At 38.6% G+C, this 23,944-nt stretch overlaps 1 protein-coding gene across 2 annotated transcripts in view; it reads right to left on the minus strand.

The window, feature by feature from the left end:
• Nucleotides 1-23,944, minus strand: part of CNTNAP4 (contactin associated protein family member 4) — a 499,928-nt gene that overhangs the window by 176,405 nt on the left and 299,579 nt on the right. The window contains exons 5-7 of one of the 2 annotated variants that reach the window (XM_089662156.1): nucleotides 8,728-8,931; nucleotides 7,114-7,298; nucleotides 1,814-1,957 (exon numbers count right to left, since the gene is read on the minus strand). In XM_089662156.1, the coding sequence (XP_089518282.1) occupies nucleotides 1,814-1,957; nucleotides 7,114-7,298; nucleotides 8,728-8,931 (533 nt within the window). Of the gene's footprint in view, nucleotides 1-1,813; nucleotides 1,958-7,113; nucleotides 7,299-8,727; nucleotides 8,932-23,944 lie in introns of those variants that run through there. The other variant, XM_089662157.1, reaches the window with a different exon arrangement.

A 23,944-nucleotide genomic window follows, 5' to 3' on the forward strand; every position in this document is an offset into this window, starting at 1 on the left:
AAAATGATCACAAGAACGGTGAGCAAAAATCCCAGAACCACACAGGGGAACCTAGTGAATGACCTGCAGAGGGCTGGGCATTGAAGATGAAACGTGGCTGGGTCTTCCAACATGACAATGATCCCAAACATACCGCCCGGGCAACGAAGGAGTGGCTTTGTAAGAAGCATTTTAAGGTCCTGCAGTGGCCTAGCCAGTCTCCAGATCTCAACCCCATAGAAAACCTTTGGAGGGAGTTGAAAGTCCGTGTTGCCCAGCGACAGCCCCAAAACATCACTGCTCTAGAGGAGATCTGCATGGAGGAATGGGCCAACATACCAGCAACAGTGTGTGCCAACTTTGTGAAGACTTACAGGAAACGTTTGACCTCTGTCATTGCCAACAAAGGATATATAACAAAGTATTGAGATGAACTTTTGATATTGACCAAATACTTATTTTCCACCATAATTTGCAAATAAATTCTTTCCAAATCAGCCAATGTGATTGTCTGGATTTTTTTTCTCATTTTATCTCTCATAGTTGAGGTCTACCTATGATGCCAATTACAGGCCTCTCTCATCTTTTTAAGTGGGAGAACTTGCATAATTGGTGGCTGACTAAATACTTTTTTGCCCCACTGTAGCTAGCTGCTTGCTATGGGGGCACTTGTGAGGGCGCACTTCCGAGTCCCTCTCTGTGTGTCCATTGACAGTTTGGCTCAGCCCCATTCCGCTCACTCCTCATTAGCTATGACTGACAGCAGCAAAAGCCAAAGGCCCCTGCTGCTGTCTCTTAGCAAATAAGCAGGGAGAAAGTGGAGAGAGCAGCTACTCTTATGGGTCTAGATCAGACTCAGGTAAGTATAAGTGGGGACTGGGGGCTGCAGAAGGTAAAGAATACATTAAGGTAAAAAACCTTTTGCCTTTAGAACCACTCTTACTGTTTGTGTGTATGCCTGCCATGCACAAAGTCACTGCTTCCACCATCATTGGACAGCAGAGAGCATTGGCTAAGGGCAAAGAGCTGATTGCAGCAACATTTTTGAATGACAACAAAAGAAAAGATATATGTATTACTTGGTTATCTTAAAGTATATGTGAAACCCCCCCCCCCCCCCCTGTAAAACAACCCATTCTGTTTAAAATATAAATGAAAGGCAAAACATCTGTGTATAAATATAAACAAAATCATAAATACCCTTGTTTCCCCTTTTTTTTAAGTAATTGCATACCCTCTGTTCTCAGCTGCATAAGGATCTTAAATTGCTGGGGGAGAAGAAACAGCAGTACTCTGGTCTTCCCAGTAAATGGCTGTGCAGGGTAAGGAAGGGGGCGTGTCAGCACCAGTATGATCATTGGAGGAGCGCAAACAAAGTTCTCAGCGCAGCTAGAAAACTAACCACACAGTGATCTCATGCCCAGTGTGGTCATTTTAATAGGAAAGCAGAGGGACTGTCAGGAACACCAGGTATTTCCCACAAAGAAAGTAATACAAAGAGAGCAGGATACTTTTACATGGTACAGCAGACACATATCAGGGATATGACATTTTGGGTTGACATATTCTTTAAGTAATGACAAAGTTGACAAATGAATAGACCCAGAGCAGGAATGTAACAGTGGCTCTGGTCCATAGGGGTTGTACAGATGTAAGATTTGAAGTGGTTAGGAATACTGCCATGATCCCTCTGGATAGCAATGCAGAGGGTGATGACTCCTTACCATATAGGACAAGCAATATTTTTATACTTCTGTGTGTGGGCTTTTAAAAAACACTTGCTAAAATCTGATAATCATATTGATTGTCATACCAAATATTAATTTAGTCTTACCTCAATGTAGATCGGAGGTTTATACCTCTTGGTCAAGTCAATAATGTTCATTCCATTATAATAAAGGTTTTCAAAGCATCCATGAAAATTCTTCTGTTGCAGTGATGCTGATTTTCCTTGTGAGGCGATACCTCCAAAGCTAAGCTTAGAAAGAAAAGAAAAATCAATATAGCCATTAAGCTAGTTTCTATAGTGTGTTACAGAATGTTGCAGTTACATTCTTAATTGAGCATTTAATTACACCAGTCTATTTATGGTTCTTCTTGTATTTAGCATACTTTTTCCTTTTGCCAACAAAAATTTCTTGTTCTTTGTTTTATTTTCAAATTTAGAATCAATGTTTTTTTGTTGTATTGGGTTTTATCTACATTTTCTCTATTTCTACCATCTGCTTCTGCAGACTTTATCTTTTCAAAAAATAAAAATAGTACTGTATATTGTAAGTCAAATGCCAAGAGATCAATCTACGGTGTTTGCTTGTGGTTATACTAACAGTTATAAAAAAAAAGTTATTAATAATGCTGTGCCCTGATTCACAGTTGTAATTAAAGTATACATTGTAATAAATAAAGCATTCTACATATGATATACGGTATAATTGGAAACAGTACAGATGTATTTACATGAAAAGGTATAGCTATTTTTACAGTATGCCATAGCAATAAGCATACTTGTTCAGAACCATAAAACCACTCAAAAAAATCAATAAATGATCTTATTATTATAAGCTAATGAAGGTATTTTTGGTTTTATTAAAGAATTTGAACATTTTTAATTATTATACCTATGTGGGCTAACTATGAAGGATTCATATTTGCCCTATTGATTAAACCTACTTATTTGTCTAAGGCAGGCCATAAATTATGTAACTTTCATAGATTGCAGGACAGTAAAAAAACTTGATTTCCCCATCAGCACAGTCAGTGTTGATGGGAGAATCCCTTTCCTTGGAGCTATTGGGGGGGTTGGGGAGCTGGCAATAATCACAAGTAAAAATTGGACATTCTGGCTGTATTGAAGTTGATCGATGGATCAAGTTGGGTAAACTCAGCCTGCCCATAGATGGTTTGAATCTTGGCCTGCTGAACTAGCAGGGATTCAGCTCATCTGTGGCCAGCTCAGGGGTGGACTGACCATTTGGAAACTCGGGCACTGCCCGAGGGCTCGGGGTCAGTAGGGGGCCCCATGAGATGCCCCTGGTACCTTTTTCATAGGCTTTTTTGAGTTTGGGCAAGGACACAGGGGCCCCATGATCCCCTATTGCCCGGGGGCCCCATGAGTTGTCAGTCCGCCCCGTGTAAGCGATCACAGGTTATCTGTAGTTTGACATTTGCTGTGCTGTCACATACTTTGCTTGAATGTATTTAAACCCAAAAACATAAATGTAAAATGTTGCGCCTTACTAGTCTTTAAATATGGTGGCTGCATTAGTTTATTTTTCAGTTTTTTACTTTCTTTTTACTTGGTAACTCTGCCAGTAACACACTTCCTATCCTAGAGTTTCAGCGTTCACTCCCTGCGATGTATCCATGTAGGAGTAGTGTTGTCACCCTTGGACACCACTACAAAACATCTCCCTCTCTCATCTTCTCCATGATATTGGAAGTCGCCTTCAGAACAGAACTGGTGATAGCTATTAAGATTGTCTGAGATTTACATTCAGGGCACAGGAAGTTACAACAACATACAATTTTGGGCACAATCAAGAGCTATTTTTCTGTACTTGCAGAAAATCTACTTAGCCTAAAAAAAAAAAATAATGCATCCAGCCTAATTCAGGACTGGTAAAAGGCAATATATTACATTTTTTTCTTTGGTCTAGATAATTTTTCTTATCAGCACCTATAGTGCATAAATAACAGGTGGTAAATAGCAGACCATAAGTAAGGCAGATATAATGTCTAAAAACATAAACAAGCAAACTGTTCTGCTAACATCCTCAATATGCAAATAAAATATGAAAATTGAATTTCACATTTTTAATGTTTATCAGGGGTCATATAACAATCACCAACTTCTTTTTTTGCAATGCTGATGGCGGAAACATTGTCAGTGGTTTGTCCTTCCTTTAGGCTGGTGTAATCAGTTAGGGTTTTCTACTACTGTAGATGCAACAGGTTGGGGATATGTAAAAGAATTACAGTCAGTTTGCATTTGCAGTGACAATGGTGTTACACTCTGGTACCATGTCTCATCACATACAGATTATTGGAATCTGGAAGCCCCCTTAAGAATCCCCAGATTCTCCCCTCCACAAATATGTGAATGATTATGTGCTTTCACTACTTTTTTTTGTGCTGCCCCATTGTTAAATTACATTTTCAGTTTATGTTCATTATTTAGGAAATTATTGAGAAAAGGTTGCTTCCAATTGTTGCAAACAGTCCTTCTGTTGGTTCTAAAAACACATCCTAGTGTTAATCTTGATTACAGGGATACCATACATGTTTGTCATTCACATTTTGTGTTTATTACTTTGTCTCAATGTGCACATTTACATTTTTGGAAAGTGTGTTTATGGTTTCAGCTTGTTAGCACATATGAAGATTCTATAGTGAAAAATCACTATAAATGCTGCACTCAAGTTATGAGACACCTGCATTCACCTTCATATTTTTTTACTCAGTCCATTCTGCATATATTGTAAAATAAGAAAAGTACATTTACAAAATGCTGTTTTTATGACAGTTTGTCTGTCATGTGCAAATTGGTATTTTCAATACATCTAACAACAATTTTTATTTCACAGCTGACATTTAATTCTTATTGGCATTTTTAAGAATCCCCCAAACAGAAACATTAGAAACATTCCAAACTATAGACTCCCTAAGCTATTTTTTTATGGGTAGAGATGAGCAAGAACGTTCTCAGAATATAGATTTACCACAAAAATTGCAGTTTTGCATTTGTGACATTTTATCAATCTCTTCCTCAGATTTTGCCTTGCAGCATGAAATTTTATGCATGTGTTCATTTTACATAAGGCTTAATCAATGAATGGCATTTGTTTACAAAAGGCAAAGTCATTCAATATATTAACTGTTTCCCCACCACCCTATAGTAGAACTACTGCTACAGGGTGGCAAGGTTGCACAAAATCATGTATATATACGTGATTTGCATTTCCAGGTAGCGGGGCATGCCCTACCCACACCTCCATTGGTGGCTACAGATGTAAATCATTGGGTCCCGGTCGGAGATTCCCCGCTGGCACCCGGCAATTGCCGAGTAATACTGACAGGAGAAAGAACTGTGTGTAAACAACACAGGTCTCTCTCCTGCCAGTAAACACATGCTGCTGTGTATTTCTCTGCACAGCAGAGAAATACACAGCAGCATGTTTCCCTAGTAAAACACACACAGCACATTATGTAAAACAGCGCACAGCACACAGTTAACCCTTTGATCGCCCCAGATTTTAACCCCTTCCTGCCCAGTGTCATTAGTACAGTGTCAGTACTTTTTATTAGCACTGATCACTGTATTAGTGTCATTGGGATGTCAGTGGCAGTTAGCCAGTTCCCACCCAGTGTCAGAATGCCTGCCGCAGTCCCACAGTCCTGCTATAAATTGCTGATCGCCACCATTACTAGTATAAAAAAAATAAAAATAAAAATTCCAGTATATATACCGACATTTGTAGATGCTATAATGTCATGTAGCCAATTAATTTACATGTATTGGGATTTTTTTTTTAGCAAAGACATGTAGTAGAATACATTTTGGCCTGAGGTTATGATGAAATTAGGTTTTTTAATTTTTTTACTGGATATCTTTAATAGCAAAAAGTCAAAAATATTGTTTTCTTTTCCAAAATCGTCGGTCTTTTTTTGTTTATAGTGCAAAAGAAAGCTCTATTTGTTGGAAAAAAGGACATATATTTTATTTATGTACAGTATTGCATTACTGCACAATTGTCAGTTAACGTAACTCAGTGCTGTATTGCAAACAATGGCCTAGTCAGGAAGGGGGGTAAATCCTCTGGAGGGCAAGTGGTTAATCACTTGAATACCAGCCTATGATACCCCATAGTTAACCAGCCATTTTTCAGTTTCTAGTACTGTGCTAGTTTGACTAACAATTACTTGCATATGCAACACTGTACCCAAATTAATTCTATATCATTGAAATATATATTTTTTTAAAGATAGATAAAGCTTTACTATGGTGGTATTAAATAACAGTCAGTTTCTTTTTTAAACTTTGAATATACAAAGGGAAAAAAGACCAACATTTTTGAAAATAACTGTTTCCCTTGCTTTTTATTAAAAGGAAAATAGCAGGACAGTATAAAAACCCCAAACTATCTCTTTTTGGAAGGTAGACATATTTTGCCCATTTTTTTTAAAATGAAGAAACATGCTAGTACTGAGGGGGTCAAAAATGAAATTGGGAATAGTGCATTAAATACAATATATGTACAGATCATATACAAGGGGTGGAGGATGTGAGGGGGTAATGCATAGGTCATGCACAGTGGTGGGATGAAGATGAAGGGCTTATCGAACAGATGTACAGTAAAAGGGAATTCAATGGTTAATATGCAGGTCACTAGAGAGACATGACGAATATCAAATGTAACAGGGGACATGAAAGGGTTGCAAAAGGTGAAATTCAGCAAAGTCAAACGGTAGTTTTGTTTATGCCTAGTTGGGGAGTAGGGCAACAAAAATTAATTTAAGCAATCCGCAAAGTTTAATAAAGAGATGGAGATAAGTTGTGTAGTTAGTGAAGTGCTTTGTCACATTTTCTCTTTGGTCAGTCCCAATAATCCCAATAATTCTCCAAGACTGAGGCCATAAATTACAGGCTGATCTTGGTGCAGGGGGAGTGGATAGGATTGGTTGTCCTATTGAGGAAATTAGGCAGTTGATCTATTTCCTTTTGAGGGAATGCAACACAAAGTAACCATTGATCTACAGCCTATGATTACTAAGGTGTTACAAATAAGATAATTCACTCTTCTGTGTTCTGCGGAGATTAGATGAGTGTGTAAGCATCAAAACACACTGGGTGAAATTGCTAGATTGAATTAAATGTGATAAACATACAGTATGTAGTAGCTAAAGCTTCTAAAATAGTTTTTGCTGCTTTCACCAGCTTGTCTTATGCGGATAATGGCAAATCTCCATTAGTATTGCATATACACATCTGCCACTCAATACTCAATATGGCAATCTATAAAATGTGGCAGAAATGCATACTGCAAATCACCATGGCATAGTTTGTTGATAAGATTTAAGAAGTATGCTTATCTGCACAGGACTGCATTTATATGTTAATTTACACAAAATACACACCTCATAATCAATGTCCAAGTAGGAGATGTCTCCCTTCATGAAAAAATGATGCACATGTTTATCAACAGTGAAATTGACTTGTCTTCCAAAACGCTCTATGACAGTTGAATGCCATTGCTGGTCATCTAACAGGCTTCCCAAGGAGACATTAACATGAGGATTAGAGGTATGAAATTGTACATTTCCTTGAAGGAGAACAAATAAACTATTAAACCAGTAGTACAATAACATTAAGATATGAGCATTTATTATGTTCATGCAGAAAAAATATATATAGGTAACACATCTCCTCTGCCACCTCCTCTTACAAAAATGATTATTATTCTGGTTATTAGAACATTGTCTCTGTGTCATAACTGTGTTGCTTGCTGTGCATTTTTATGTATGAAACTAATGTTATATAGTAAATTTTTATGGGAATTGGAATAGGAATTAGATATTAAGGATCTAAAAGATCAATGTTAGATATGAGTAAACCAATTCACTTAACAAGGCCATTTTTGCTATATTGGTTTTTGGTCATTTTTTAATAATAGATTTTGAATATTGGTTATTCTAGCAAATGATCCACTAGACCTGGTCTGTTTTTTTAATAACTTGTTTTAATAATCTTCTCCCCCAGTCTATCATAGATGGCATAAGGCTGATATCTCTACACAAGTGTAGTTTACAAAATCTATGGAATAAAGGGGATTTCCTTATATCTGCGCTGCAATTCACTAGGTGAAAAAGGTGAGTAGATTTCAACAAACTTGAGTTTGAGTAGGATCGCCTCACATTTCTGAAAATCTGCTCATAACTTTAAGGATTTCAATATATAGGAGATGTAGTGTTTTCTTAAGATAATTTATACAAATCCATCTCTTTGGATTAAGTTATGCAAACAATGTTAATAAAATATCTTGACTTGTTCTCCAAAACTAAGAATATAGTGCTAGATACCACACAATAACTTCAGAGGTCTTGTGAAGTCCATGCCTCGAGGGTTATGGTGGGTGGTCTTAACACATTAGAGCTGATCAGTATATATATTCCCAAAGGTAGCCACCACTCTGTATGTTTGAGGTAAATATCCGGGTGCTCACCCACAATGAAATCTATACAAATCCAAACAGGTATAATGGCACTCACTGGTCTTGCTGAGGAGATAAATCTGCACAGCAGTGTTTTTTTATTGTGTTAAGACCTTGAGAAAGCCTGAGCATCATAAAAATGTTGACAATAAAAACACAGCTGATTTGATCTATCTCCTTGGCAAGGCCCGTAAGTGCCTCTACACCTGTTGTGGATAAAAGTATATTATATATATATATATATATATATATATATATATATATATATGAATCACTTATTGACGTGCAACATAAAGTATAAACTATGGTTGAAACTTCAAACTGGATAGAGGACAGAGGGGCTATTGGATGTTTTCTATAAGGACAAAGAAAGCATTTTAACCCTAACAGAGGCAAACAAACAACAATGTGAACTTGAACTGGACTTAAATGTCTATATAAGGTATATTTGGCATACTGTCATATTTCACAAGGTTCTGTTGGTTAGCTGTGTGTCAATGTAATGAGTAGTAAATGTTGCAAGACATGAAAAAAAAATTACCTAGCTTAATAATTAACCAAAGTCTTCCTTTTGCAAGTTCCAATGCAATACGATCTCCATTTCGTCCTTCCCCATGAAGTAACATGCCATCACTTTGAATTGACTTAAACTTGAGAGAAATTACATCCTTTGTTGTACTCATTGATTTTTGATGGAAGCGGTACAATATGGAGCTTTTGCCATCAAGATAAATAATGTCTGAACCTGATAAAAAAATAAATAAAACAAGGAAAATTTAATGCACTCATGGTTCCAGTAAATATTTTCCATAAAAATTCTGATTACAGAGCTTTCAGATCCAATAATTACCAAGTTTATTAAAGGCAATGTTTAAACTCATATGTATAAGTTAACCGAAAACTTAAGTGAGATCAGTACTCTTAATGCTCTCCTCTATGCATTTTGTCCAAAAAGGATATCCTCATTTGCTCCTTTTTCAGTGAAACATGTAGGGTGGAGCTTTCGGAGTATTACTGTCTGATGCTATATACTCTTATCAGCAGGGCCAGTGCTAGATTATTTTGCGCCCTGGGCAAGACCAGCTACTTGCGCCCCTCCCCCCCCCAAATAAATAAATAAATAAATATTTTTTAAAAACAGTAGAAAATATAAAATCAACAAAACATGAAACTGCTAAAGTTCTTTTAATTTTCAAAAATAAGTGCCATAAGATGCCACCAGCACCAATGTTAAAGACAAAATCAGTGTCACAGACAGACTGTATCTGTGGATGGCAGTTGGCAGTGGCAGGTGACAGTTGCAGTGAGTAGAGGATGATGGATCAACACTCTGACAGATCCCAGGCTGGAATTCCCTAGACAATGGGGGAATGTGACAGCAGGCAGCCCAGCCCACACACACAGAGAACACCTGAACTGAGCGATCCCACAAAGTGACAGATCTGACAAAACACACCACCACCAACTCTTACACAGATTACCAGGCCCATATGAAACTAGAAGAGCAGGTTGTGGGATTGTGATGATATCATCACTCACTGCCACATTGCACATATGATGGATGGCCAGCCAGCCAGGTCACACTCACACAGACATCAGAAGCAGACATTACCTTCCTCCGCAGGTGCAGCTCTACCTCCAGCTCCACTGATGAATGGGAAGAGAAGGGCTGGAACTCCACAGTGATCAGCAGCTTGCAGTAAGGGACTGAGTCTGAGAGGAACACTGGAAGGAGCAGCAGCTCAGTTCCTACACTGGCCCCAGAAACTCCGGCATTTTTCTCTGTCCTTTCTTTCCTACCCGCTGCCGTCCCTCCCCTCAGCTGGAGGATCATTCATGGCATGGCGGAGTCCCACACAGAGTGAGTGCCGGTGTGTGCTGTGCCCAGGTGCCCCTAGGTAGCAGTGCACCCTAGGTGGCTGCCTATTTTGCCTAGTGGAAGCACCGGCCCTACTTAGCATTTTTGTGAAGCTTTTGCATTTGTTGGCATTTTATGGTTTTCATTAAAAGTTTTAGATGTTGCTTGTACAAATGGAATTTCCTTCTCTCTTTGCATGGGATATTCATCTAAAATTTCTTAAGCACCAAACTGTATTGAAATTTTTTTGGAACTGAATTTTGTATTTTTTTCTGGCCTTTCAAAAGGCTCATTTGCAAGCTTTTCTTTACAAAGGCAATGGGTAGCTAGGCAGTGCCATCATGGACATATACCAATGAAAATATTATTTTTAAATATCTTTTAGTGTTCTAAAGGGCAACATCTAAAATATACAAATCCTCTGAGTAACATGTTTTGAGGATCAAAAAACACATTGGATATTGTTGTGGGGTAATGAGTATTGTAAATAGACACACACTCCAGGAGAAAATCCATTAATAAAAATTTTTTGATTAAATGGAAATAATGCCCACAATATAAATTCAATGTCAGCCATGCCAAGCAATGTAGATCCAGTGTAAATTATGATGACCTGCCACAGCCATGACCCGCTGTTCGATGATTTTGTCTTGCCACCAAGAGAACCATCACCTTATGATCTTGCTCTACTGCACTACAAAAGTAAAGATCTCTATCCAATTTTTGTTTGTAAAAAAACTATCTTTGAATGTTGGGTGACATGACCATATTTAGTAAATAAATCACCTAAAATCACCAACTGGTTTATTGACATTCAGCAGCCAGCCAGGGAGCTTCCATTTGCATGGGGAGTATATACAGTACTAGGTAGGAATGTCATGGCATAGAGCAGTGGTCAATTCTTTGTAAATGAGTAACAAGGGGTACTATTCACCCGTTCCTTATTCAAGTAGAGGGGAGGGCCAGATATCTGGGGGCCACCTTATTTTAAATGGGGCTTCCAGATTCCGATAAGTCCTCCCTCCATAGACACTCAAGTCATCCAGGCTATGGATGTGGTGATAAGGCTCTTGTCTCCAACATGTGGACAAGGTGCTTTGCAAGGGGGAGGTTTTGCGCTACACTAAGGTCCTGGTATGGCTTTTAAGGGTGATCACTCTCTGTTTTTTACAAACAGAACACAGCTGTCTGGGAGATATCATTTAGCAGCAATATTTTTTTTTCCGTTCTAAACTCATTTTTCTGGAGTACATTGTACAGGCGCCCACCTGTATGTAAGTGTGTATTTTTAATGGTATGTTTTAAGCCACATTGAAACATCTTCTCCACATTGAATGATATTTTACTTACTTATTTATTTGCATTGGCACATGTCCCCCCATGACCATATATATTGAACCTTGAAAAAAATGCAAAGTACCAGATTTGTCTCACATAGAATTCAGTGAGGTTTGGGTGCTATGTATGGGGTTCACAGATTTCCTGCTGGGTCCATTGAACTAAATTTTGCTTGGTTGGCCCATTCCTATTACCAACCTACAACATGCATAAACAGGAAATAAACCTAAATGTAATCTATATTTGGTATGCCCACATTTTGCCTTAAAACAGTATAATTTATCACAGATACCTTTGCACACATTTAAGCCTAGTTTACACTTGTGGTAGGGGGACTAAAAAAGCATGGCTATTCCCAATGTTGCATTTGGCTGTCAGTACTGCCTGCTGAATGCGACCTAGTCAACTGAATTGGGGAGCCCCTCAACCTGTTGTGGCATGCTGCTGCATGATTTAGGGGTTAAACAGGTGGCGAGGAGGCAATATTATTATTATTTATTTTTTACAAGTACAAATATAGCACCGTCAATTTACGCAGCACTTTACATATATATTGTACATTCACATCAGTCCCTAACCCTCAAGGGGTGTACAATCTAAAGTCCCTAACTTGCATTCATGCATACACATACTAGGGCCAATTTAGAAAGAATCCAATTAACCTATCAGCATGTCTTTGCAGTGTAGGAGGAAACTGGAGTACCCAGAGGAAACCCATGCAGGCACAGGGAGAACATGCAAACTCCAAGCAGGTGGTGGCGTGGTTGGGATTCGAACAAACGAACCTAGTACTGCCAGGTGGAAGTGCAATACAATGCATCCTCATCCCCTGTCAAATGCCCTCTGAAGAGAGATCAAATGTAGACTGCTCATCAAAAGGCAATGAAAATGTAATTGTAGATAAATTGTCCAGTGCATGATTGAACAATTAAACCAAACAGGTGCTGATGATCAACAAGTAATTTGTAGGTTAAAATACTATCATTGAAAAAAATATACTTACCTGTGCAGGAGGTATTAGAGCCCAACTTAATCACAAGAAAAAAACTACCAAACTACCCTTGCATTGCCCCCCTCCCTTCACAATGCACGGGTAACATGTTCATTTTTGCCTGGGGAGCAAGGGTCCTTTCCACAATGCAACTGCCCCGAAGCAACCTATTCTCTAAGATGTACAACGCTGAGGGACCATCCGCAGTCTAAAGCAAGAAGAGGAAGGAGAAGAAAACAGAGCCATCGGGATCGGGGTTAAGGTAGGTAAGGCGGCCTTTTCTTCACCCTCTAGCTGTAACGAACATTTACTTCTGTAGTGCAGGAATGTGGGGGGGGGGGGGGTGCACTGCAAGGTTTTTTTTTTCCAATCAGTTGGAGTTGGTCTTCAAACTAGGTGAGGAAAACTATGCTCTACTATCAAGTTGAGGATGTATAAAACAGTTCAGTGTAAAAGAACATACATTGACAAGACTAAGCACAGCAACAAGACACTGGTTATTGTTACTGTTTCAACAGAAATCTGAATGGAAACAGGTATTTCCAGATGTGCAGTTCAGGCTCTTCAGCAAATGCCAGATAAACAGGCAACATTAGGGACAAAACTCAGTGGTTTGCCAAAGAAACCTAGTGCACCAGATGAAAGACACATCATGCTGACTTCCCTTCACACTCAAATAATGTCCACTGGTTCTATCATCTCAGACTTAGCAAAAAACAATGGGCTCTGGTAAGAGAAAACAAGTCCAAGCTAACTGGGACCTATTGTTTCTTTTTGTCAGATTGTGGGTTCAGATTTGGAGTTGGTTCATGATGAGGAGCAATGTTTTATCATTTTGCTTATTTCTGATTCCTTCCAAATCTAGACATTAAAATAATGCAGTAAAAAAGATGCAACTAAGGCTTCAAATAATATGAACTCATTATACTTTACTATCGTCTTGGTTCACAAAACACTTTTCTAAAAAAAGTCAAAAGAAAGTTAACATATAAAACGTAATTTCATAAGGTGATAATTATAGACCCATTGCCCTTTTAAACACTGATTTAAAAATGTATGCAAAATGTTAAGCTGCTATTTAGAGGTATATTTAAATAAACTAAAATGAAAATATTAATCAGACTTTATGACAATAATAGGTACCAGGTATAATGTCATGTCAGTTGTTAACATTACCTAACTGTATATAAAAATTGGGAAGATTTATTGTTAGTGGAAGCTGAAAAAGCATCATGTCAGAGTATCCTGGTCTCTTTTGGTAGCCTCTAACAAAATTAGATCTCAGTCAGGGATTTATAACCAATATGGCAATGGTCATATATAATAAAAAAAAAAGAATAGTTTGAAATTTTCCTGAATAAGGATGAAAAATGCACCATGAAAAAGCTGTCCGCAATAACCCATAGGCCTAGTTCACACTTGCATTGAAATCAAGTGTTTGTGCTGACCACATTATCAAATCATGAAGTGTTACCATTGCTTCTCTTCAAAATTGAAGCCTCATGACGAGTCCGGAGGAGTTTGAAACCTTTCAATATCTCCCATTCAAGTCTACGGTGACGCTCTGCAAACACAGGCATTTGCGGGGAGTTTGCAGTGCGGTTGAGGCATGTTAATAACAGTACAGTTTATTATAGGCATTTGTGGTGAGGTTTTAACGCTTGTAAAATGCTTATAAAATGCGCCAAAACTGCACATAGGATGTTTGGGGAGCTTTTTTAGCACTTGTGAAATGCCAGTCTAATGCCCAGACTAAAGCACGTTAACACTTGTCTAATGACCATTCTAACACTATAGGAGTGTTTGCTAAGAGTGATAAATTTAGCCAAGTGTGAACAAGCTCTTTAAAATGCATCTTAAAAGTTTAAAATCCCCAGGTAAGAAGTATACAGATAAAAAAAGTAAGATTTAAAAATAGTTGCTAGCATAGAAGATTTTCGACACAAGGACTTCATTCTAACTATGTTAAAAACCTTCCATGAATTTGAAGCCGTAGACTTGAACGGACTATATCATTTAAACTTTTACCTTTTTAGCAAATATTTAAGTGGCATTAAACCCAAAACCAAAAATGTAATATTATGCAGCTTAGCATTCCTAAGATGTGGTGGCAGCATTATTTTTTGTAGGCTTTTCTCCCCTCTGTGTTCACCTGGTGATCCTGCCAGTAACACACTTCCTGTATTAAAGTGCCCCCACTTTGGATGAAGGAGCACAGGGGGCACCTTTGAACAGAAGCATTGGCAGTCTAGGGGAAGAGGAGTGCTATATGTATTAGCAGATTTAGATACACTAACAAATTGAATCCAAACTCCAATTAACACCGCAGGTTACATAGTTAGTCTGGCTGAAAAAAGACAAAAGTCCATCCAGTTCAACCATTAAAAAAAAAAAAGTTATAATCTTACACCCACAGTTGATCCAGGGGAAGGCAAAAAAACCCCCAACAAAGCATGATCCAATTTGCTCCTGCAGGGAAAGAAATTCCTTCCTGATCCTCCGAGAGGCAATCGGATATTCCCTGGATCAACTTTACCTATAAATGTTAGTATCCAGTTATATTCTGTGTATCTAAGAAAGAATCCAGGCCTTTATTAAAGCAATCCAATAAGCCGTCCAGAACCAACTTTTGAGGGAGTCTATTCCACATTTTCACAGCTCTCACTGTGAAGAAACCTTTCCGTGTTTGGAGATCAAATTTCTTTTCCTCCAGACGTAAAGAGTGCCCCCTTGTCCTCTGTGATGACCTCAGGGTGAATAGCTCTACACCGAGTTCACTATATGAACCACTGATGTATTTATACATGTATTTATTCTTTCTCAAGAAAGAATAAATTCAGTTCCTCTAATCTTTCCTCATAGCTGAGCTCCTCCATGCCTCTTATCAGTTTGGTTGCCCTTCACTGTACTTTCTCCAGTTCCCCAATGTTATTTTTGTGAATTGGTGCCCAAAACAGAACTGCATATTCCAAATGAGGTTTTACTAATGATTTGCACAGGGGTAAAATGATATCTTTCTATCTTGAGTTTATACCTCTTTTAAAAACCTCCCATGAATATGTAAGAGAGGATTTTGCTCGCTTTAGAAACCGCACTTGGCATTGCATTATTAAGCTTGTGATCTACCAGAACTCCCAGATCCTTCTCCACCATTGATTCCCCCAGTTGTACCCCCCTAGTATGTATGATGCATGTATATTCTTAGCCCCCAAGTGCATAACCTTACATTTATCAACATTAAACCTCATTTGCCACATAGTTGCCCAATTAAACAGTGCATTGAGGTCGGCTTGTAAGTTGGAGACATCCTGTAAAGACATTATTTCACTGCACAGCTTGTTGTCATCTGCAAAAACTGAAATGGTATTTTTAATCCCAGACCCTATATCGTTTATAAATATATTAAAAAGTAAGGGTCCCAACACTGAATCTTGGGGTACACCACTGACAACCCTAGACCATTCAGAGTATGAATCATTAACTACTACTCTCTGAATACGATCTTTTAGCCAGTTTTCTATCCATTTACATACAGATTTTTCTAAGCCCGTAGACTTTACCTTACACATTAGTCATGTGTGGGGAACTGTGTCAAACGCTTTTGCAAAATCCAAGTATACCACGCCCACCGCCACCCCTCTGTCCAAGGTTTTGCTCACCCCCTCATATAAAGAAATTAGATTTGTGTGACAAAAATTAAAGTGCAATTGTGTTGCACTCCATAAAATAATAATTGATATTACTAAGAATACTTAATCACAAATTAAATATCACTGTTGTTGTGATTTGGCCAACAAATTAATAAACAGTAATATTCATCATAAAAATTAAATATAAATATATATATATATATATATATATATACTCGCCGCTGTGATCTCGAGTGCATGGTGACACCCCTAGAGGAGGGGCTCTGACGTCACCACGCACTCGAGATCACAGCGGCGAGTATAGACTGTGTGCTCAGCACACAGAAAGAAGGCTTATATAAGGCTTGTTTTTACTGACATTATTGTGAGTGTATAGAATTCTAATTGCATATAAAAGGTGTATCAAGGATAAGGCACTATGTTTCTCTTTCTTCCATACATACTAACCATGGAGAGATAAGGAGAAACGGAGAGATGGAAAGATAGACCTTTATCCTGCAGCAGATAGAGGGAGAGATCCATGCAACTTAATCTGTACTAAGGGAGCTGTGGTTGCCTAATCGCAAGTTAGGCTTCCATTGAGGTGAGCGTATATTGAGGGCACGTTTGCAAGAAAAAGTATTAGTTGGAATATATGAATTGACTTTGGGACTATCACATATATATATATATATATATATATATATATATATATACACTGTATATATATATATATATATATATATATTTTTATGATGAATATTAATGTTTATTAATTTTTTGGGGCAAATCACACCATTGATATTTAATTTATGATTAATTAAGTATTCTTAGTAATTTCAAATATTATTTTATGGAGCGCGACACAATTGCACTTTAATTTTGGTTATATATTACACATTATATGAGTGTGTGTATTAATGTCAGCAAACCATAGCATCATAAATGTTATAATTTCACAATCACATGAGATCCTAGTGGCTCACAAGCACTTTATTATTATTATTTTATTTGTTTGACAACTTCTGTCTGTCATGAATCCATGCTGTCTGTTGCTTAAAATATTTTCTATGTGGTCTTTTATTAAACTTTCCAGTATCTTCCCAACTATAGAAGTTAAACTGACAGGTCTATAATTACTAAAAAAAGATTTTGACCCCTTTTTAAATATTGGCACCAAATTGGCCTTACGCTGATCCAGTGGTACTATGCCAGTCATTAAAGAGTCCCTAAAAATTCCCTAAAAATCCCTAGGTACACTAGCAGTTACAGCAACTTTTGTTTTCTTTTGGGATAAAGTTTTACATGAATAAATAAAAGCAGATCATTATAAGCATGCTGGGAGGAGCCTAACCATGGCGGCGCCGGAGAGCACGATGTGAGTGCTCTCCGACAGCCTCCAAGCCAGACCACAACGGAAACCCCCTTTTGTTTAGTCCTGTGGAGACCTACCTGAGCAAGGAGGTCTCCAGGGGGAGAGATGCCGGCGCTCTGAAGGGACGGGAGCAGAGCTCAGGGAGGTGATCGCGCTGCGGAGACCCGCGATCAGCTGCTCGGTTGCCGGGGAGATGGAGTAAGGAGGAGTGAGCACGTGGGTTGGCCGCAAGGGAGCTCTGGGAAGCTGAGACGCCGGCCGGTTCCCTGTCAAGTGCCGGGTCCCAGACAGGAGAGCGGAGACGCCGGTTTAAACCCCAATCCTACCGTACAGGAGAGGAAAGAGGAACAGGACCCACATCCACAGTTCATAGGAGACCCTGCAGGAATCCCCCAGAGACATTGGCCAGGTGTAATGAGTGGACGGCTGAGGATCTAAGTCGACCCACTGGGTGAGTGGGTGAAGAAGACGCAAGAACCACATATAATTGTTTAAGCTTGCTGACCTGTGAGAAAGGACTTTAAAATTGCCTATAAAGAGAAAAGGGGGATTCCCAGGGGATTTGGAAAGTGAGAAGTGGGAAAAGAAAAGGAAGTGTTAAATTGACAGAGCCTGTCTGACACCATTACCCCAATATACAGCTTAAAATTTCCCTCTGATTAAACAGCACAGTCAGTGCAGAAGATATGAAGAATAAAAGTGTTAAAGGAAGTGGGCTTAAAGGGTCCCAGACGGGTACAATTAAAAAATACACCTCCCAGGGGAATGAGACTCCAGAAAGGGCCAATAGTGGAAATGAAAAAGGGGAAATGGAAACCTCCTTGGAGAACAGTCCTAGATTGTCATTGGGCCTGGAAAGTAGTAACCAACAGTGGAAAGAAAATATTGTGAGGATAGACCTGGTAAAAGATCTACAAGTGCCAAATAAAAGAGAGATGGCTGAAATGTTTAAGGATCTGGAAAAAACTATTAAGCAAGAAATGACAAATATACGTCAGGATCTAGGGCACCTGCTAATGAGAACGGAAGAAATGGAGGGAAAAATTATCAAACATACCCAAGACATTACAGACTTAGAAAAAAGGTCCGCTATGATGAGGAATATGCAGAAACAACTGCAGTATAAAACAGAAGTACAGGAGAACAGGTCCAGGAGAAGCAACTTGAGGATAAGAGGAATCCCAGATATCCTGAATTCCATCATGGACAGACCTGAAACAGAGGAAATTAAACTGGATGGAGTTTTTAGAGCAGGAAAGCTCCAACAAGGTAATGTGAAGGAAAAATCAAGAGATGTGATTGTTCAGTTGCAAACATATGGAGATAAGGAAGAGATTTGGAGAAGGACTAAAGGAAGAGCAACTATTCAGTATGGAGATATAAATTTCCAGATTTTTGCGGACTTATCGCACGAGACTTTGTGGAGAAGAAGAGCTTTGAGGCCCCTGTTAGAGCAGATGAGATCAAGGAATGTGCAATACAGATGGGGTAACCCAGAGTGTTTAATCGGATGGAAGAACGGTGTTACAGCATATTTGAGATTTCCTGAGGACTTGAGAGACTTCTGTGACAGACTGGAATTGCAGAGAATGAGGACCAGTGGGTGGGAAACAGAGATAGAAATAGGTATTGGGGGAAAAGAAGCATGGCAGGAAGTAGGTAGGGGAGGGGTAGCGAGGAGTTAGTTGGGATAGTGTGAGTTTTTTTTTTTTCCTAACTTTCTCTCTAAATTGCACCGCTAAGGATAAAGAAACAAAGCAAGCGTGGGAAACCGTGGTGGTTGGAGGGGGGGTAAGTCGTACATGGGAGGAGTTCAATCCCCAGGTATAAAAATCAAAGGTGGGTTCATTACCACAAATGATTGATAGGCAGCTTGAAGGCCTAAATAGGGGGGGGCGGGGGGGTGGAGTAAGTAGGAGGGGTGAGAGTGGGAGGGTGACTAGGGGGAGTGGGGGGGAGGGATATGATAAGAGGGTTAGGGGGGAGTCTTAGGGTTAAGCCTCTGCACGCTAGAGTGGGGAATAAGAATAAATCGATACAAGACTGATGGAAAACGTGCGATTTTTAACATATAATGTAAAAGGTTTGAACTGCCCAGGGAAGAGGTTTAAAGTTTTCAAGGAGTTGCAGCACAGAGAGGCTTCAGTGGTTTTTTTTGCAGGAGACTCACTTAGAAATTAAATCAAACGTAAAGTTGTACTCAAGAAATTATCCAACATGGTTCTGTGCTGATTCCCCGATTAAAAGAGCTAAGGGTGTAGCAATAGGGTTTGCAAAGAATATAAGGTGGGAGATTGAAGATAGAGAAACAGACCCGGAGGGGAGATTTCTATTTTTGAAGGGTAGATTACAAGAACAGAAATGTACTATTGTGAATATTTATTGCCCAAATAAGAGACCGGAGGTATACCTGAAGTGAGTTTTGAGAAAACTGATGGCATTTAAGGAGGGTCTTCTGATAGTGGCGGGGGATTTGAATTTTTGCATGGACCCACAAATGGACACGACATCATCTGTGCAGAGAGAGGGAGGTAGAGCTTTGAAAAATCTGAAGGGCGTGTTGTATGAGTGTCAATTGGTGGATATTTGGAGGGTGACACATGGAAAAGAGAGAAATTACACATACTTTTCTAATGCCCACGGGATGTATTCCAGACTGGACTACATATTAGTTGACCACCAACTCATAGATAGGGTGGACAAAATAGAAATTGAAGAGATTTCTATCTCTGATCATGCTCCGGTTACATTGAAACTGAGGTGGGGGAGATGTTTGTCAGGAGGGACAGGATGGAAGTTGAACAAGGCTCTCCTTCTAGATCAGGAGGTCGACCGGAAAATTAGAGTAGAAATCGAAAGATTTTTTCAGGAGAATGAGACAGGGGAGGTGTCGGTGGCCACAGTGTGGGAGACCCATAAGGCCTATATAAGAGGTATACTGATAGCGATTGGGGCAAAAAAGAAAAGGGAAAGAAGAGAGAAACTCACTGGACTGTTAAGAGAAATAAGTGAACTGGAGCAGATACATAAAATTAAAAGAACAGATGAGATAAGACAGAAGATGGTAAAAAAGAGAGAAGAACTAGGGTTATTGTTGGAGGAGGAGAAGAGAAGAATCTTTAATAAAGTTGCTAGTGAGAGATATAGATGTGCAGATAGACCAGGTAGATATTTGATGAGAGCTTTGAGGGAAAAGAAAAACAGAAACTATGTAGAAAAAATAAGGAATCCTAAAGGAGAAATGGTTTATTCTACCAAAGAGATCACTAGAGTGTTCAAAGAATACTATAGTAAGTTGTATAATATTGCCCCTCAAGACCTAGTCAATATAGGTGGTAAAGATAGTAGAGAAAAAAGAAGAGCGTATCTTAAAAACGCAGGATTACCGAAGTTAAGTGAGGATCTATTGAATTCCCTAGATATGGAAATAACGCAGGAAGAAATAAAAAGTGCATTAAAAAGTACCATAAAGGGGAAATGTCCAGGCCCAGATGGTTATACAGTGAGGTACTATAAAAAATATAGTGACTTGTTACTACCAAAAATGGAGGAATATATGAATGCCCTGGGAGGAGAGATGGAGATGAGATGGGAATCTTTACAGGCCCAAGTGGTATTGATCCAAAAGGAGGGGAAGGATGCTTCTCATTGTTCTAGTTATAGACCAATATCACTTCTGAACATCGACACAAAGTTATATGCAAAGGTCTTAGCAAATAGATTAAAAGATCTAATGCCAGATTGGATCCAGCCAGATCAGGTGGGATTTGTGCCAGGAAGAGAGGGTAGAGACAACAGTTTAAGATCTCTGTTGCTTATCCAGAAGGCCAAGAAGGGGAAAACGCCGGTAGTGGTGCTTTCGATTGATGCTGAAAAAGCATTTGATAGAGTAAACTGGAGCTTTATGATGGATACCCTGGAGACTTTAGGAGTGGGAGCAAGAATGAGAGAGTGGATAGGAAAGCTGTACAGAGAACCTTCCGCGGTTATAGTGGTTAATGGGGAGAAGTCAGATACTATAGGAATGTCAAATGGAACTAGACAGGGATGTCCACTGTCCCCATTGCTGTATGTACTGTCGCTGGAACCTTTGCTGGCAACAATTAGGAAGAATATAGATATAACAGGGGTGAAGATAGGAGGTGAAGAACATAAAGTGGCAGCTTTCGCTGACGACCTGCTGTTTTATGTGGGAAATCCGAGGATAACATTTCCCAACTTAATGAAGAGCTTAAAGGAATATGGGGAGCTAGCACACCTGAAAATTAATCCATCAAAAACTGAGATTTTAAATGTTAATCTCCCAAGTAGCGAAAAAGAAAAAATACAAAAAGAATTCCCTTTTATATGGAAAAATAGAGAGATAAAGTATTTAGGGGTTAAATTATCTGCTTCTCATACGAATTTATATAAGTTAAACTATATTCCACTCTTAAATGAGATCAAGGAGGAATTAAGGAAATTGGGAAGAGGTAACCCGTCTTGGATAGGGCGTATAAATCTGATAAAAATGGTAATTGTACCTAAAATCTTATATAAATTTCAGATGGTCCCAGTTAAAATCCCGGAGGCATTCTTTAAAGTAATAAAAAAGATGCTAACAAGATATATATGGAAAAATAAAAAACCTAGAATATCATACGACCTACTGAGTAGAAATAAGGAGAAGGGAGGATTGGGAATGCCAGACATAAAGAGGTACTATAGAGCTGTACTCTTAGCGAGAATGTACGATTGGACACACAACCCAGAGGGGAAAAGGTGGGTTAAGATTGAAAATGAATTAAGCGGATCTACCCTGAGTAAAAATATATGGGTCCCAGCAAAGTATAGAGGTTTAAAAGATTCCACGAGTGTTTTCACAGTAAATGTTTTTAAGGTGTGGGATAATTTGCACAAATATATGAAATGGGATTTCAATTCACAATTAATATCACTTAGGAACACAGATTTTTTTCCCCCAGGTAGGGAAGAGAGTATAGGAAAATGGTTTAAAAAAGAGGATATTCAACTGAGAGATATAATGGATGGACAGCAGTTGAGAACACTTAAGGACTTGAAAACAGATAAAAGAGAACTTTTTATTAAAATAGATGAATGGAGATATCACCAATTAAAACTCTTTGTTAGAAATCTTCCGAAACCTTTGAGAATGAGAAGGGATTGGAATCCGTTTGAGATGGGAAACGGACGCGGAGATGGGAAACGGGGCACAGCTAAGGTATATAAGATTCTCACCGAGTTAGTCACATACACAAAGCCACTGTACATAGCAAAATGGGAAAGAGACTTGGAACTAGAGATAGATGAGGAAAAACAAGGGAAAATATATAGGTTGATACACGAAAATATAAGTATGAGAGAGGTGGAGGTAAATTATAAATGTTTATCGAGATGGCACATTGCACCAAACGTGGAACACAAGATGAATGGGGGAAAGGTTTTAGAGTGTTGGAGGGGATGTGGAAGAATAGGTACCTTATATCATCTATGGTGGGAGTGCCCAATGATACAAACCTTCTGGGAGAAAATAGACCAATTAATTTCGATAATCACTGGGATAAAAATAGGATTGAACCCTGAGGTGTGTCTATTACATAGTACAGATCTACCAGTAAATAGATATAAAGACTCTGGTGTATGGCATTACTTGAACGCGGCTAAAGGTCTGATTCCTAGGTTTTGGCATAGACCAGAGATACCGAGAGAGGAGGATTGGGTAGAAAGAACAAATCAGATATGTAAGATGGAGAAATTATATTACATGCAAGTAGACAAGATGGGGTTATTTTTTAAGAAGTGGAGAAAATGGGAAGATTTTGTAGCAAGATCTACGAAGTAATATCTTAGGATAAGGAGGAAGTTCTTGTATATTTTATATAGGGAAAAGTCATTAGAAGTATGCAGAGTGGGAGGGTTTATTAATTGGGAAAATGGAGGCATTGTAGGGGGGGGGGGTTTTGGTGGGGGTTCGGGGGTGGTAGAGGGAAGAAATTAGGGGTTGAAAAGTAATTTAGGGTCTGGAAAATGATTTTTTTTGTATACGAAATTGATGAAGAAATGTGTATATTATATTGAAAATAAATAAATATTTAAATTAAAAAAAAAAAAATTATAAGCATGCTGACGGTGGTAAATGGTTTGTCTCAAACTACTATTAACTGCTACATTTGAAGGAGAGCTTGTTCTGTTGAAAAACAACAAACTTATTGGCCAGATCACCGAGTAAAAATAAAAGAAATAAGAAGCCTAAAAAAAACAAAAAAGAAAATAACAAATGCAGCCATCACATATAAGAATTGGTAGGCTGCAATTTAGCAAATGTTTGCTTTTGGGTTTAATATCACTTTCAGGATGCTTTACCAAGATTGAAATGTTTTAAAGATAAAACTAAGGGGAGTCGCAACAATAAATGGGAAGTCCTTAACTCTTATTTTTCCAGTTCGCTTGAGGTGATTGTAGCCATATTAGTGCATTTGCGACAGGAACAATTGAGTACTGTCCGTGATACTTTTTTATTTGCACTAACATACAATGTTGAGGACAAACTTTCGGGGAATGTCCCCT

This window comes from Staurois parvus, unplaced genomic scaffold (assembly GCF_062004578.1).
Source record: "Staurois parvus isolate SC_StPar_1 unplaced genomic scaffold, SC_StPar_1.0 ptg001432l, whole genome shotgun sequence".
NCBI lineage: Eukaryota > Metazoa > Chordata > Amphibia > Anura > Ranidae > Staurois > Staurois parvus.